The 15183-nt window shown below is 35.1% G+C and overlaps 1 protein-coding gene across 3 annotated transcripts in view; it reads left to right on the top strand.

The window, feature by feature from the left end:
- ZNF654 (zinc finger protein 654) overlaps window positions 1-15183 on the top strand; it is a 94527-nt gene that overhangs the window by 19793 nt on the left and 59551 nt on the right. For 2 of the 3 annotated variants that reach the window (XM_047876178.1, XM_047876177.1), the window contains exon 2: window positions 9081-9226. In XM_047876178.1, coding sequence (XP_047732134.1) covers window positions 9081-9226 — 146 coding nt within the window. Of the gene's footprint in view, window positions 1-9080; window positions 9227-15183 lie in introns of those variants that run through there. The other variant, XM_047876179.1, reaches the window with a different exon arrangement.

Raw genomic sequence — 15183 nt, 5'->3', positions numbered from 1 at the left:
TTTGTTTTTGTTTCCCCTGCCTCCAGAGACGTGTTGAGTAAGAAGAACTTGCTGCGGCCAAAGTCAAAGAGGTTTTTGCCTGCTTTCTCCTCGAGGATTTTGATGGCTTCCTATCTGACATTTAGGTCTTTTATCCATTTTGAGTTTATTTTTGTGTATGGTGTAAGAAAGTGGTCCAGGTTTATTTTTCTGCATGTCTCTGTCCAGTTTTCCAGGCACCACTTGCTGAAGAGACTGTTTTTATTCCATTGGATATTCTTTTCTGCTTTGTTAAAGATTAGTTGGCCATACGTTTGTGGGTTCATTTCTGGGTTCTCTGTTCTGTTCCATTGATTTGAGTGCTGTTTTTGTGCCAGTACCATACTGTCTTGATGATTACAGCTTTGTAATACATCTTGAAGTCCAGGATTGTGATGCCTCGAGCTTTGGTTTTCTTTTTCAAGATTGCTTTGTCTATTCTGGGTCTTTTGTGGTTCCATACAAATTTTAGGATTGTTTGTTCTAGCTCTGTGGAGAATGCTGGTGTTATTTTGATAGGGATTGCATTGAATATGTAGATTGCTTTGGGTAGTATTGACACTTTAACGATATTTGTTCTTCCAATCCAGGAGCATGGAATATTTTTCCACTTATGTGTGTGTGTGTGTGTGTGCGTGTGTGTGTGTGTGCGCGCGCATGTGTGTGTGTTGTCTTTAATTTCTTTCATAAGGTTTCTATAGTTTTCAGTGTATAGATTTTTCACCTCTTTGGTTAGGTTTATTCCTAGGTATTTTATGGTTTTTGGTGGAATTGTAAATGGGGTTGATTCCTTGATCTCTCTTTCTGTTGCTTTTTGGTGTATAGATATCTAGTCTTGATTCTGATAGTGACCTTATTATTAAGGTAGTACCTCTCTCCCATCTTTATCAATATGACCTCCTTTTATTTATTTTTTAACCCTCTCACTGTTATTTTAATTGTAAGTGTATCTTTTTTTCTAAGTGTTTATTTATTTATTTTGAGAGAGAGAGGGAGAGGGAGCAAGAGAGTTCATGCGAGCACGAGAAAGGCAGAGAAAGAATCCCAAGCAGGCTCTATGCCTCTAGTGCAGAACCTGTTGTGAGGCTCGATCTCACAAACTGTGAAATCATGACCTGAGCCAAAATCAAAAGTCAGAGGCTTAACCTATTGAACCACCCAGGTGCCTCGTTAAAGTGTATCATTTTTAAACAAATTTAGTTCTTGAGACTGAGCAAACATGGTACCTAAAGTTAGTATTTGATGCATAAACCTTTTAAATTTCTCTTTTTGCCTTTGAATTTGTAATAATTCCATTGAATTTTCCTTCAGCTTCAGTCTAAGAATGTGACTTATGCCCTATATAATAAGGAATCTGACTCTTCATTTATTTACTTGATACAATCTACTGGCTATCTTTGTTGAACTCAGATAAAATCTTCACTTCTACATCCTTGATTAGATTTATGTACTTAATTCCAGAGGCTACTGGAGACCATATTATGACAGTGACTTTAGAAGACTTTGGACAAGGGGTGCCTGGGTGGCTCAGTCAGTTAAGTGTCTGACTTCAGCTCAGGTCATGAATTCACAATTCCTCAGTTCGAGCCCCACGTCAGAATCTGTGCTGACCATGCAGAGCCTGGAGCCCTCTTCGAGTTCTGTGTCTCCCTCTCTTTGTCCCTCCTCTGCCCCTGTGCGCTCTCTCTCGCTCTCTCTCTCTCTCTCTCTTTCTCAAAAATAAAGAAACATTTAAAAAAGAAAAGACTTTGGATAAGTCACATGAATCTAAGAACTTCTCTTTGAGAACAAAATTAAGAGGGAGAGGGACAGAGTTAGGTCAACTGATCTAGGACTATTTATTTATCTTTATATTCTAGTTTATATCATAGTTAGAAATTTTATTATTTTTTTTTAACATACAGTGTTGTATTAGTTTCAGTTGTACAATACAGGTGAATTGACAATTCCATACTATCATAAAAAGTGCATGCCTTAATCCCTACCCCCTATTTAACCCATCCCTCCAAAATTCCCCCTTTATGTCTGAATAATACTCCATAGCACTAACAACTTAAAGGCTAGGCATTCACACACCAGTGTATTAAGACATGTGTGGAATTCAGCCAACTTTTCAGTTTAATCCTCTGGCTTGTAGGTATGATTGAGAAACCAGACAGAAAAAACAAAAATTTTTCCATAAGAAAAGAACATAAATTTTATTAGTATCTAAAACCCCTATGTGACTAAAGGAAATTTAAAAAAAATCAATAACAAAGGCATGGCTCAGTCGTTTGAGCATACGACTCTTGGTTTTGGCTCAGGTCATGATCCCAGGGCCATGGGATCAAGCCTTGTGTTGGGCTCCTCAAGAGCATAGAGCCTATTTGGGATTCTCTGTCTCCTCACTGTCTTTCTCCTGCTCACGTGTGCACACTCTCTCAAAATAAATAAATAAACATTAAAAAAATTTAATAAAATCAGTGCCTCAGCCATACCTGCAATACCATTTCTTGCGAGGCCATGCTAAATTGAAATCAGATGCAGAATTCTGCTTAGCCCAAGCTAGTTAAGTCATTATCATGGGCACACACATCTATGTATACCACTACCTGCTGGCACACACAGAGGTTTGTTCACCCTACATTCTGATTTGACGTTCAAATATGTTTCCTTTTGCTTATATTTTGGGGGTCCCTTGTTTCATGTGCCAATTTTAATATTAATCAGGGAACCATGTAATATATCATTCTCCATAGTGAGTTTGCAATCAAATGAAAAATTGACAGGGATCAAAATTTGTCTAAAACATTTAAAATGAGCCTACTTCTTATCTTCTTTGGGTTAACTTAAGAAGAAAGGTGGGTCTTTAAGTGGATACTTTGGCAACCACATGGAGGGCCCTGGCTTGTCTCACATCATATGGATGCAGAAAACTCAAGGAGAAGAGAGCGAGCCTTCTGGGAGTGGTATTGTAATGGATATTCCTGCTTTGGTTTGTAGCTTTGACTAGATAATCATGAAGATTCCTTTTAATAGTAAGATTGTATGGAATATTAAGATTTAGAGATGTTTACTCCATTTTCCGTTTTGTGAAAGGTTGAGTCTTATTACATTCACAGAACCTATTATAGACTTTAATGTTGCAGAAATATCTGTTTAAGGAGTAGTGAGCTGAACAAACGATATGCTTAATTGAGCCCCCAAAAGAACTGGGTCTTAGGTTGTCTATTACTGAAGATTATGTCCTTCGTAGATTCCAAACAACTTTTAGCTTATTAGGATCTATTTCTAAACCATTTTGCTGGGTTTTTAAAATATGACTTTAATTTTAGATTTTCTTGACATGATTATCCTGACAGAAAAAGTCAAATGACAGTGACTCTTGTTTTGAACAGAGCTTTTCTTTATCTTCTTTATTCTCAATGGAAAACTGTTTAAAAAAAAAAAAAAAAAAAAAGAAGAATCCTCAGGTATCTGTTCAGGCATGATGAAGCATTTTATTTGTATTGCTGTATCTAGGATATGCTTCATTTGTCAAGGAGTATTGAACTAAATAGTTGAAACTCAGCAGTAGCTTTTGAATAGATATTATTTGGAAGTGGCCTATCTGCTTGCTAAAAGTGCATAAAGTTTGTTTTAATTAATTATACTGGGAAACAAATAATTAACCAGCTCATGCTGATACAATGAAACAGTCAAAAAGTATACCATTGCCATTTTCTTAAAGTGGACTGGTATGTGCCAGGAATTATCCTAGATTTTAATATACTCTCTTCTCCAATCACTCTGTGATTTAGGTGATATTAAATTCATTTTATAGGAAACTTAGAGAAGTATAATAACTTTGCTAAGTTTATATAACTACTAAGTGACAAAGCCAGGTCTGTCTAATTCTAAAACCTATACTCTTTCCACACTGCTGCTAATGTACTTGATTTTTCCATCTGACCCTAAAAAAATACCCATAGGCAAGGGTAAATCTTGATGTGTAGCTAGGTAACAAAGTAGGGAAAGTAAATGTAGAATTGTGCTTCTGTTATAAAATAGCCCCCAGAAAATAAATGAAAACACCAAAATTTGAAGGAAGAGGTGAGAACAAAAAAACCTTTTTCAAGTTTTAAAAATTGAACTACTTTTGTACTTATTGAAAACATGGTACAATTATCAAGAACAGGAAAGCAACACTATTGTAATAATCACTAAATTACAGACCTTTTTAGAAATTTACCAGTTTTTCCACTAATGATTTTTCTGTTCCAGAATGTTATTTCTGGATCTCACATTGTATTTAGTTGTTATTTACCTTAATCTCTTCCAGTGAATAACAACTAGTTCTTCAGCTTTCCCTTGTCTTTCATGACCTTAACACGTTTGAAGAGTACTGATTAGTTTTATGTAAAGCATCCCTCAATTTGGGTTTGTCTGATGATTTTTCATGACTGGAATGAGGTTAGGCATTTTTGGCAAAAGTACTACAAAAATGCCATTGTGTCTTTCTTGATGTGCCATATCAAGAGATTTATGATAATGATATGTTGTATTAGTTACTGATGATATTTACTTTGATGATTTGGTTAAGTGTGCGTGGGGTTTCTGTACCCTTAAGTTACAGTCTTTCTATTTTTAGTTTGTAAATGTCTTGGGGGAGATAATTTGAGACTGCAAATCCTGCATCTCCTTAAACTTTTACTCACGAATATTAGCATTGATCCATGGATCTTGTCTGTAGCATCCATTACTGTGTATTTGCCTAATGCTGATTCTCTATGTCTCTCTTTTCTTCTGTGTTTAGTACTTGGGATTTTATGGCGAGGAAGAGCTGTCTCATCTCTAACATTTATTTATTTGGTTATTTGTATCACTGTGGACTCCTGGATATTTATCTTGTTCCATGGACTAAAGTCAGTACTATCATTTATTTTGTTGCTTAAATTGTTCCAGCTTTAGCGGTTAAGAGCTCCTTCAGGTTGGCTCCTGTGTTCTTATACCCCATCATTTTTGCAGCCTTTCCTTACTTTCTGGCACCACAAAATGTTCTAGTCTCATCTTGTGTTTTCTCTGCTCCAGGCCTACTGGAGGAGGCCTCAAGAAGTCCAAGTTTCTTTTATTGGAGAATAGTGTTTAGAAACCAAGATTTGTGCCTTAAGCATATATATATTGCTCCTGGGATGTTACTTCTCCTATGCTCTCTCAGTGGGCAGAGAGAGCTAGGAGATATTTATATATATGTAGTAGTTATTATTATAACATGAACAACATAATTATATTGAAAGGGGTGGAGAAAAGACTAACTTAATGTCTATTATAATGTTTAGGTATTTATAAAATTAGCAAATTTATTCAATGCATATATTGCATATGAATTTTAGGGGGACACATGTCAGTCTGTAGCAATTTGGATGATGTATCTTAATGTTCTTAAATAATTAATGTAATTTAACTTAATAGGTTTACAATAAATCTGTATTTTGACAGTTTTGCTAGAGAAAGAATCTGTGCTCTCTGTGCTCATTCTCACAATAATTTGCCTTGGTTAATTATTATACTATTATTAATTAATGATAATATATACTATATCCCTTTTAGATCAGGGTATATGCTCCTGTAAATGGGAGTGCTGACAAAGTGCTGTGGGATCATTGCACTATTCCAGCATCTTTCTTTGGCAGTAGTTCTGCCCTTCTCTTCAACTCCCCTTATATCACGGCATGCTTTTGGCCTTCGCTGTAACTTCTTTCAGCAATGTTCATATAGTTTCTATAAATTATAGTAAATTGCATTGCAGTAAGTTTGTTATGTCCTTCAAAATGAAAGAAAAAAAGGGGGAGGGTTTACCAATCCCTAATGGACTATTGATCTCGATCCTTAGACCATTTTCTTGAAGAATTTAGAACTATAGCAGATGTTGATGTTAGTAATTCAGGTAAATTTTACTTTGTTTGCAGCAACTGCAACATAATTCTGGCCGTTATGTTGAGTGTTACTTATTAGAATGCAAAAGAAAAAGAAAAAAGGAAGATGTGTTGCTTGCTACATTTCAACCTGGTAGAACACATTCAGATTATGATGTCATGGTATCTGGTCTCATTAGTTGAGTGTTTATGATAGCACAGAAGAAAAATTTCAAATAAAAGGGCCATGTAATGTATGGTTTCACATATTTTAAGGAAATATTTAAAAGAGAAATAGTGTGATAGTGTGTCTTAAAGTGTTATGTTAATGTTATACTGTATTAGTAGCATCTGGCATGATATTAAACAGTGTAAGAAGATATGTAGATTTCAGTTAATTTTGTTTATATCCCTTCAAACATATTATGGCAACACCTCTAGTAGGTTTGATGTGTTACGTTTGGGCTTTTTTATTGTGTTAGGTTTGGGCTCAGCTAGATCAGGCAGTATATTAGATATCAGTAGCTGAATATTGGTAAACAAGGGAAGCTATAATAAGAATAGAAGCTGACAAAATAGAAATCTTCTAAGGAGATAAACTTACCTCATATGGTTATAAGTAGATATGGATTAGGGCAAACTGTTTGGGATGGAGGACAGGAAAACATGAGACTGTCAGGTGCCTATATTTTACGTGGTATCAGAATGGTGTTATGCTGGTCAGGGGCAACTGGGTGGCTCAGTCGGTTGAGTTTCCGACTTCAGCTCAGGTCATGATCTCACGGCTTGTGAATTCGAACCCCACATCAGGCTCTGTGCAGACAGCTCAGAGCCTGAAGCCTGCTTTGGATTCTGTTTCCCTCTCTCTCTGCCCCTCCCCTGCTTACAGTCTATCACTCGAAAATAAACATTAAAAAAAAAAAGAATGGTGTTATAGTGGCCAAAAAGAGTTTATAAAGCTGGTCAAATATGCTAGTGAAGAGAAATTTTGGAGGCAGGGAATGACAGTCTATCCACCTTTTTTTTTTTTTTTTTGGCCTGTAGTGGTTTAGAAGAGTGTCCTATTTGGGGTCATCATAGTTAGTAATAGTTTTTACTTCCCAGCTAACTTTCTGGTATTGCAATTTGGAATTGTCAGTCAACCACGAAGGGTCTAAAATTTTATCTAGGTTTAGTGTGTCGCAGTTTCACAGATGCTGGCAGAAAACATGAAAAGCCTGAGATAATGGACTTGATTATTCATGGCACAGCAAGCTGCATGAGCTTCATGCTCAGGTTGGTTCCCCTTGCCCCTCAAGTCTCATAAAGGTAAGTGACAAAGGTGGATACTGCACTCACAGTGGGTTTTCATCATAGCTGAGGAAACCCAAGCTTAGGGAACCCTAATCTTTTATAATGGTCTACAAGTGTATCTGCCTGGCCCTTGCTCCAGAGGGAGAGAACATCATGATTATGCTAAATAGTAAACAGCCTCTGGAGGGAGACATCATCTCTGTTTTTTTCAAGGCTATTGCCTATGAATATCTTTGAAAAGATGAAGGCAGTTGAGCCTTTTTAAATTTTTTAAAAAAGTCATTTTAATGTTTATTTTTGAGAGAGAGACAGAGACAGAGAGACAGAGTGTGAGCGGGGAAGGGGCAGAGAGAGGGAGACACAGAATTGGAAGCAGGCTCCAGGCTCTGAGCTGTCAGCACAGAGCCTGATGCAGAGCTCAAACTCATGGACTATGAGATCATGACCTTAGCTGAAGTTCAACGTTTAACCGACTGAGCCACCCAGGCACCCCAGTTTTTTTTTTAAAACAAAAAAACAAAAAAACTGTAGAAATACAAAAGACCCATGGAAAATTATCTCCCAACAGGAAGTAATAAGTGTGAAAAGTCTTTGAGCTCTGAGTGTTCTCTTGGCTTTTGTACTCTGTTCTATTTTTTCCAGCTTTTAAACCAGGAGTTGGCAAACTTTCTCTGTAGTGGGGCAGAAATTAAATATTTTAGGCTTTGTGAACCATATGATTTCTGTCATAACTACATAACTGGTTGTATAGCAGGAAAGCAGCCATAGATAGTATGTAAATGGATGAATCTGGTTATGTTCCAGTAAAGCTCTGTGGACATTAAAATTTGAATTTCATTTGATTTTCAGAAATCACAAAATATTTTTTCAACCATTTGAAAATGTAACATCTCATTCTTAGCTGTGGGTCATACAAAAATAGGTGGCAGGTCATATTTGGCCTGTAGGCCATAGTTTGCCAACCTGGTTTATATGATGAATTTTTAAAATATAATATATTGTTTTAATATAGCAGTCTTGCATATGAGAAATCATAATTAACATTTCATAGCAATTGATAGTTCTAAAATGCTTTCTCATAAATTATTCTAATCTGCAAGATAAGCATTATTATCTCTATTTTATGGTGAGGAAACTAATGCATAGAGAAGGAAATGACCTGTCTTAAATTCATAAAGCTCTTGTAGGTACACCTTAAACTTTCAGAATCAGAGTGTCATGCCACTATATCTTTAATACTCATTAGTGCCAGAATGTTTAGAGTTTAGTATTTATTATTTTTTTATTTAATTTTAATTAATTGATTAATTTTTTTATTTTAGAGAGAGAGCATGAGCAGGGCAGAGGGGCAGAGGGAGAGAGAGAGAGAATCTTAAGCAGACTCAATACTCCACATGGAGCCTGATGCATGGCTTGATCCCATGACTCTTGAGATTTTGACCTGAGCCAGAATCAAGAGTTAGACTCAACTGATAGAGCCACCCAGACACCCCTAGAGTTTAGTCTTTAATAAATCGTAATGATAATAATTATGCTCATTTCTAATTTTTTATTACTGTATTGTATTGTCTAGCTACTTTAATATTTGATAATTGATGTTTTGATAAAGACTGGATATGGGAGGTGAAGGTCTTTGTTATGTTTGTTACAATTTGTTAAAGATGTGGCAGTTGGACAGTGTAATTATTCATATTCTATATTTCTTTTCCACATTTTCAAAGATAATAGTTATTTCATTTTCAGATATACATTATGAAAATAATGTTTTGTCCGTAGGTCACTTGTATTCATGCTGAACTAAATTTTTAATTTATCTAGTAGTATCAAGATTTTTAAACTCAAGATGTTGCAAACATTTTCTGTAATAATGTACTTTTTGGATTGCTTCCCTGTCAGGTGGTTGAAGATTATGCTGGAAGATGGCAGGTCCCTTTGCCACAGCTTCAGGTTCTTCAGACTGCACTTTGCTGTTTCACATCAGCCAGTGCATCATTCCCAGATGAATGTGAGCACGTACAGTATGTTTTGAGTAGCCTTGCTTTGTAAGTACTCTTTGCATCTTATGGAAGTATTATTTTTCTTGACGTATTTGGGAATTGGGTTTTGATTATTTTCTCTGTGGAAGGAGCCTTTCCTAAAGTCTTCCCTCAAAAAGAAATTTCTAAAATCTTGGACTATAACAACAACAACAAAAAATTCTATTTCTTCATTTAAGTATTTAGGTTTAATATTGAACATTTAACCACAATTTTACTTTTAGTTTTAGAGTTAGTTGGAATTGTTTCATGGATTCTTATGGTCACTACCATCACTTTCCTTTTTAATTCCCTAGCTCTAATGGTAAGTCCCAGAACACAGCAATTGAGGCCATCATACTTAGCAGAGGGACCTTAAATCAGGTCAGAAAGAGGTTAGGAAGCTTCTGGTTTTTAAAAATACTTGTAGAGGAATTCAAGTTAAAGATCACAAACTGAGCACTTACGTTTATTCTTTTTGCCCTTCTAGATCCTACTAAAATTATAGTAAAGATGTAAAAGAGAGAAATACAGTGAAAAGAAAGTAGAGAAGAGCCATCAGTGAATGAAAGATTTCAAAAATTTTCTTGGGGAGAGAAAACAGAAGAGTGAATGGTCATTGAAACATGACAGAGCAAGTCACAACGTAACTTGCTTTTTGTTTCGCGCATGTGTACGTGCGCCTCAAATCACACATCACAATGTGTTATGAAATCATTTATCAACATTATAAATAAAATAGAAAATATCAGATGTCTTGTAGGATAAGTATCATTTAGTGGAATTCTTGTTGTTTTATATATTTTAATCTATGTGTATACTTGATTATTTGTAAAACATTTTTAAAAATTGTGGGTAGCAGTTGAAACAGAATTATACTCTGCTTTATGAGATAGGAGGTCTAGTTTGTCCTGCCTGCCTCCTCCCTGAATCCTAGAGAGGTGTAGAATTTGAATATGCCAAGCATGAAATAGAGAGTAGGGAATGGGATACTTTGGGAGAGTGTAGATAAAGGAGTTAATTGAAGTTTTTCCATTTAGGCCAATCACCAGGCCTTAGGGCCAAGTTGGGGTGGGGAAAGAGTTGCTATTTTTTTCTTTTCTCTAAAGAAATTAAATGACTTTGGACCAATGCTCTTTGCATTCTGGCAGCTAAAGTTTCCTCTTTGAGACAGCTAGCTAGTCACTTAATTACCCTAAAGAAAAACTCATCAGTCATCAAAGTCTAGACATGCTTATAGAGCTCCCAATTAATCTGCATATGGCCTTATTCTTAAAAATTGATGGGTATTCAGGAGTCATCAGACGGTTGAGGAATGCCTTTAGCATGAAAAAAATACAATGAAAAACTTAAAAAAAATTTGGAAGAAATAGTGTTAATGTAAAAACAAAAAATTAAGAGAAATATAAAATCTGTAATGTGTATTTTCAGAGAGAGTTGAGATGATATGTGTAACGTTAAAACATCAACACATCATGCTGTGAGAATGGAATAATGAGAAACCAAAAATGAGTTTTTGGAAATTAAGAAAATATGATGATGGCTAAAATGTAAAGTTCTGTAGGAAATTTGGAAAGTAATGTTGGAAGAAATAATCCAGAATGTAAAATAGAGTCAAAGAGAAGGAATGTGTCAGAGAAAAAAAAAATGATATGGTACCTTTATGTTGGAGGTTTATTATCCTAACTAGTTGGAGTTTGAGAAAAAGAACTTACAGAAGATACATTGGAGGAAAAATTTAAAGACAAACTAAAAGAATTTCCCAGAACTGAAAGTCATGAACTTCTAGACTGAAAGAACTCAAGAAGTGCTCACGCAGTGAATATAAAAAATTCTCCACCAAATACATCATTTTGTGTTTTCAGAATACCAAGAATGAAAAAACAGATTTGAACACCTTGTAGAGGAAAAACTAGGTCACATGCAAAGGAACAAACATCAGCTTGGTATTGGTCTTCATTAACTAACAGTGGGTGGTAGAATATAATGAATCAGTGTCTTGAAAGATTTGAGGAGAAATTATTTTCAATGTAGAATTTTGTACTCATCCAAACTGTCAGTGAAGTGTGAGAGTTAGAACATTTCCAGGCTTGTAAGGATGTAGAAGAGACTTGTCGGCATACCCTTTATTAAGAAGTTATTAGAAGATGTGCTCCAGAAAAATGACAGTGGATCTAAAAAATAATGGTTTTTACTTGAGATAGAGGGGTATAGGATCACTATTGAGTAGTAGGTCTTATAGATGTAAGGCCTTCAGTAAAAATGGAGATTTGAGAATAACTTTGAGAATTTAGTACCATTTAAGGTAGTGGCAAAAGGCAAAGAACATAAAAAGGGAATTAGACACTCCAGGAAAATTAAAAATAATCTGAACAGAAAGAATACAGAATCATAGCAAACTACTTAGATAATGTACTGTTATTTAGTTTCCTTAATGTAAGTAATGCTTACTGACTTTGAACTTTTAGATAAAGTACAAAAATAATTACAGCTGCAGAACAGAAGGAAATTATTCAGCTTTCAATATAAGAATATTTGATGCAAATTGTGAGTTGAAGTGAAGAATAAGAGCACTAAAAAATACCCTTCCTTTAATTCTCATTTTACAAAACAGAGTGTCAGTAGTACATGAAACCATAAATAAATGTTAAGTAAAGTTACAAAGATCAATAATAGAGGAAATAATAATAATAACTAATGGGAATGTGGAATTGGTTGTGTAAGGAGTTAAATTTTCTTCCACAGCAGGAAGTCAAGAAATAATATTTACAACTAGTAGGAAATACTGACAAATCTTATTATCATCATTGTTATTATCTTATTATCAACAGCAATTAAAAATTTTGCAAGTTGTTGATTCTGGAGCATTGGACTAGTGAGAGGACTTAACTCTTTCTGTACACTTAACATTTTTAAATCTTGTAGGTGTAGTAATTTTATATATATTAACTATATGGGGTTTTTTTTGCTTTATATATGTATATATAAAATTTAAAAGAATGCATGTACATTGTGTTTCTTTAAAAGTTTATTTGTATATATTTAAATTTGGAGGTGGGAATTATGTGAGGTGATGAATATGTTAACCAGCTTGATTACAGTGATAATTCACTGTCTATATGTATATCAAAACATCAAGTTGCACACTTAAATACATACAATTTCTGTTTGTCAATTACACCCCAGTAAAGCTGAAAAAATTTTGGGGAGAAAGAGTTAGATTTATATAGATAACCTTGTATAGATTTTAATAGCAATGCAGTGTCAAGAAAATTATATTATTAAAAAATATAGGGGCACCTGGGTGGCTCAGTCGGTAAAGTGGCAAGACTTGATTTCCGCTCAGGTCATGATCTCACAGTTTTGTGAGATTGAGCCCTATGTCAGTCTCTGTGCTGACAGCACGGAGCCTGCTTAGGATTCTCTCTCTCCCTCTCTCTCTCTGCCCCTACCCTGCTCGTGTGCTTGCTCTTTCTCTCTCTCTCAAAATAAACAAACACTTAAGAAAATATATTATTTTTATATTTTATGATGCCCAAATGAATATGGGAGATGTATTAGGACTTTTTGATTATAGTTGACAAACTTAAGCTAGTTTAAGCAAAAAGAAGAAGGGCATGGAGGGATTTAGTAGATGACTATACCATGGAAAAGCAAGGACTAGAACTAGTCTCAGGATTTTCTGAATCCAGAGGGTAAAATGTCATCTAGAACTATTCCTTTCTGTCTTCCCTCTTTTGTTTTCATTCACTTGGGGCTGCTGACAGTTCTGGGATTAGACATAGTTGATTAAGCAAGAGAGAAGAAACTCCCTCCCCCTGTTTGTAATTCTCAGAATAATTTTTGGGAGCTTGAGCTCAGCCAACGTGATGTGCCCACTGCTTGGACTAATTGCTGTGTTTAGGACAGTGAGGAGTGAGGATGCTACATTGACAACCTGATCAGAACCATAGAAATGTTGGAGGGATGAGCAAGAAGTGAATCGAGGCAGTGTGAAGGAGAGCTGGCTAGGTAAACAAACATAACAGATGTCTGCTACAAAGAGTGTCATTTTAAAAACTACCAAAACGGTTTTAGTTATTCTGTACTGATTTCTGAGGAAAATAAAATAAGTATTAAAAGAAATACATTATTTGTAAGAGGTGTTTTTCTTGTTTCAGTGCCTATTTGGATTTTTCCCCTCCTTTACCTATATAATGTGTGTTAACATTAGTGTTGTAATGGGAAATGCTTTTAAGGTTTTCAGAACTACATTATTATTTTTTAAAATTTAACTCATTTGTTAGCTTCTGTTTCATTGCTTTCTAGATTTTTTATTACTGCTAATGAAAGAAAATATTAATAAGCAGAAGCAAATCTTAGATGGACAGTGCTAGGTAAAAGAAAGCAAACTATCTTAACGATTTGTCAGAGTAATGTTCCTTATAAGGAAAACTTTCTGCATTATTTGAATTTAACAGAAAAGTTAATTGTATTTTTAATAACAGAAGAAAAATGAGGAAGTAACAACAGGGTGACTATTAAAAGAATAGCAAGTCTGTAACAGTGTTCTCTTTTTTTTAACGTTTTATTTATTTTTGAGAGAGAGAGACAGAGCATGAGTGGGGAGGGGCAGAGAGAGAGACAGAATCTGAGTCAGGTTCCAGGCTCTGAGCTGTCAGCACAGAGTCTGACGTGGGGCTCCAGCTCGCACACTGAGAGATCATGGCCTGAGCTGAAGTTGGATGCTTAACCAACTGGGCCACCCAGGTGCCCCTGTATTTTATTTAAAGAAATATGTAAACCAGAAAATTCTTCTAATAATTATTCCATAATTATTCATTTATTCGTTCTGTAAATCTCTGTGCTTGGTTCTAAGCTAAAATAGAAAATAAGTCCTTGATCTCAAAGACCTTACAGAACTGGAAAAAAAAAAAAAAAGAAAAGAAAAAAAAATATATTTTTTAAGTTTTTTTAACGTTTATTTATTGTTGATACGGAGACAGAGTGCGAGCAGGGGAAGGCCAGAGAGAGGGAGACGGAGAATCTGAAGCAGGCTCCAGGCTCCAAGCTGTCAGCACAGAGCCCAACGTGGGGCTCGAACTCATGAACCATGAGATCATGACCTGAGCCGAAGTCAGATGCTTAACTGACTGAGCCACCCAGGCACCCCTGGAACTAAAAAAATCTTAAACAAGCAGTCATAATATTATTACACAATAATTATGAAAGAATTACAGGGTACAATGAGAGATTATAATAGGGGACTTGACTTGGTCTGAGAAGGCAGGGAAAGTTTGCTGGGTGAACTAACACTTGAGCTGAGCTCTGAACAAATGTTAGTAATAAATTAGACAACAGAGCAGAAGAGCCTCCCAGGGATGGTAAATAGAATGTTCAAGGTGACTGGACAGGATATCAGGATGTTTAATGGATTTCATTATTCATATCTGTTTGTTGAATTCTTGTTTATGATATATATCATGTATTTAAAATTTTGTATTCACTAGACACACTAAAAAATTATAGACAAGCTAAAGAATTAACAAGTAATATCTACAAGATTTTATGTGTATACACATACATATATATGAAATATATGTTAAACATATAAGTTACTATATTCTGTGTCAGTGCTCTCTGGTCTATATGTCCACCCTCATAAAAATCTGTTCCACTTTGTGAAGATGTGCCTTCTATAGACTGGGAGACTCTAAAAACTAGTTTTGTAAAGGTGTTCTTTACAGGAAGGAAAGTGGATCCTGTTTTTATTCATTCCTGAGGGTTTTTTTTTTTTTTTAATTTTGTGGAAATGAATATAGTCCTATAGAGAATTGTCTTAAATTGACTATGATTTTACCTAGGTTGATTCTTTTTGTAAGCTGCATTTTCTAAAGAAATGGTTTTGCTACGTGTATATGTATGTATTTGCACTAAAAAGGACCTCAGATTAAATCTCTTTTATAGGTAAGAAAACTGAGGCCTGAGAAGCCGAGGTGACTTGC

The sequence above is a fragment of the Prionailurus viverrinus genome, chromosome C2, assembly GCF_022837055.1.
Source record: "Prionailurus viverrinus isolate Anna chromosome C2, UM_Priviv_1.0, whole genome shotgun sequence".
Lineage (NCBI taxonomy): Eukaryota > Metazoa > Chordata > Mammalia > Carnivora > Felidae > Prionailurus > Prionailurus viverrinus.
The sequence above is the reverse complement of the archived record's forward strand: the minus strand, read 5'-3'. Positions and strand labels throughout refer to the sequence as shown.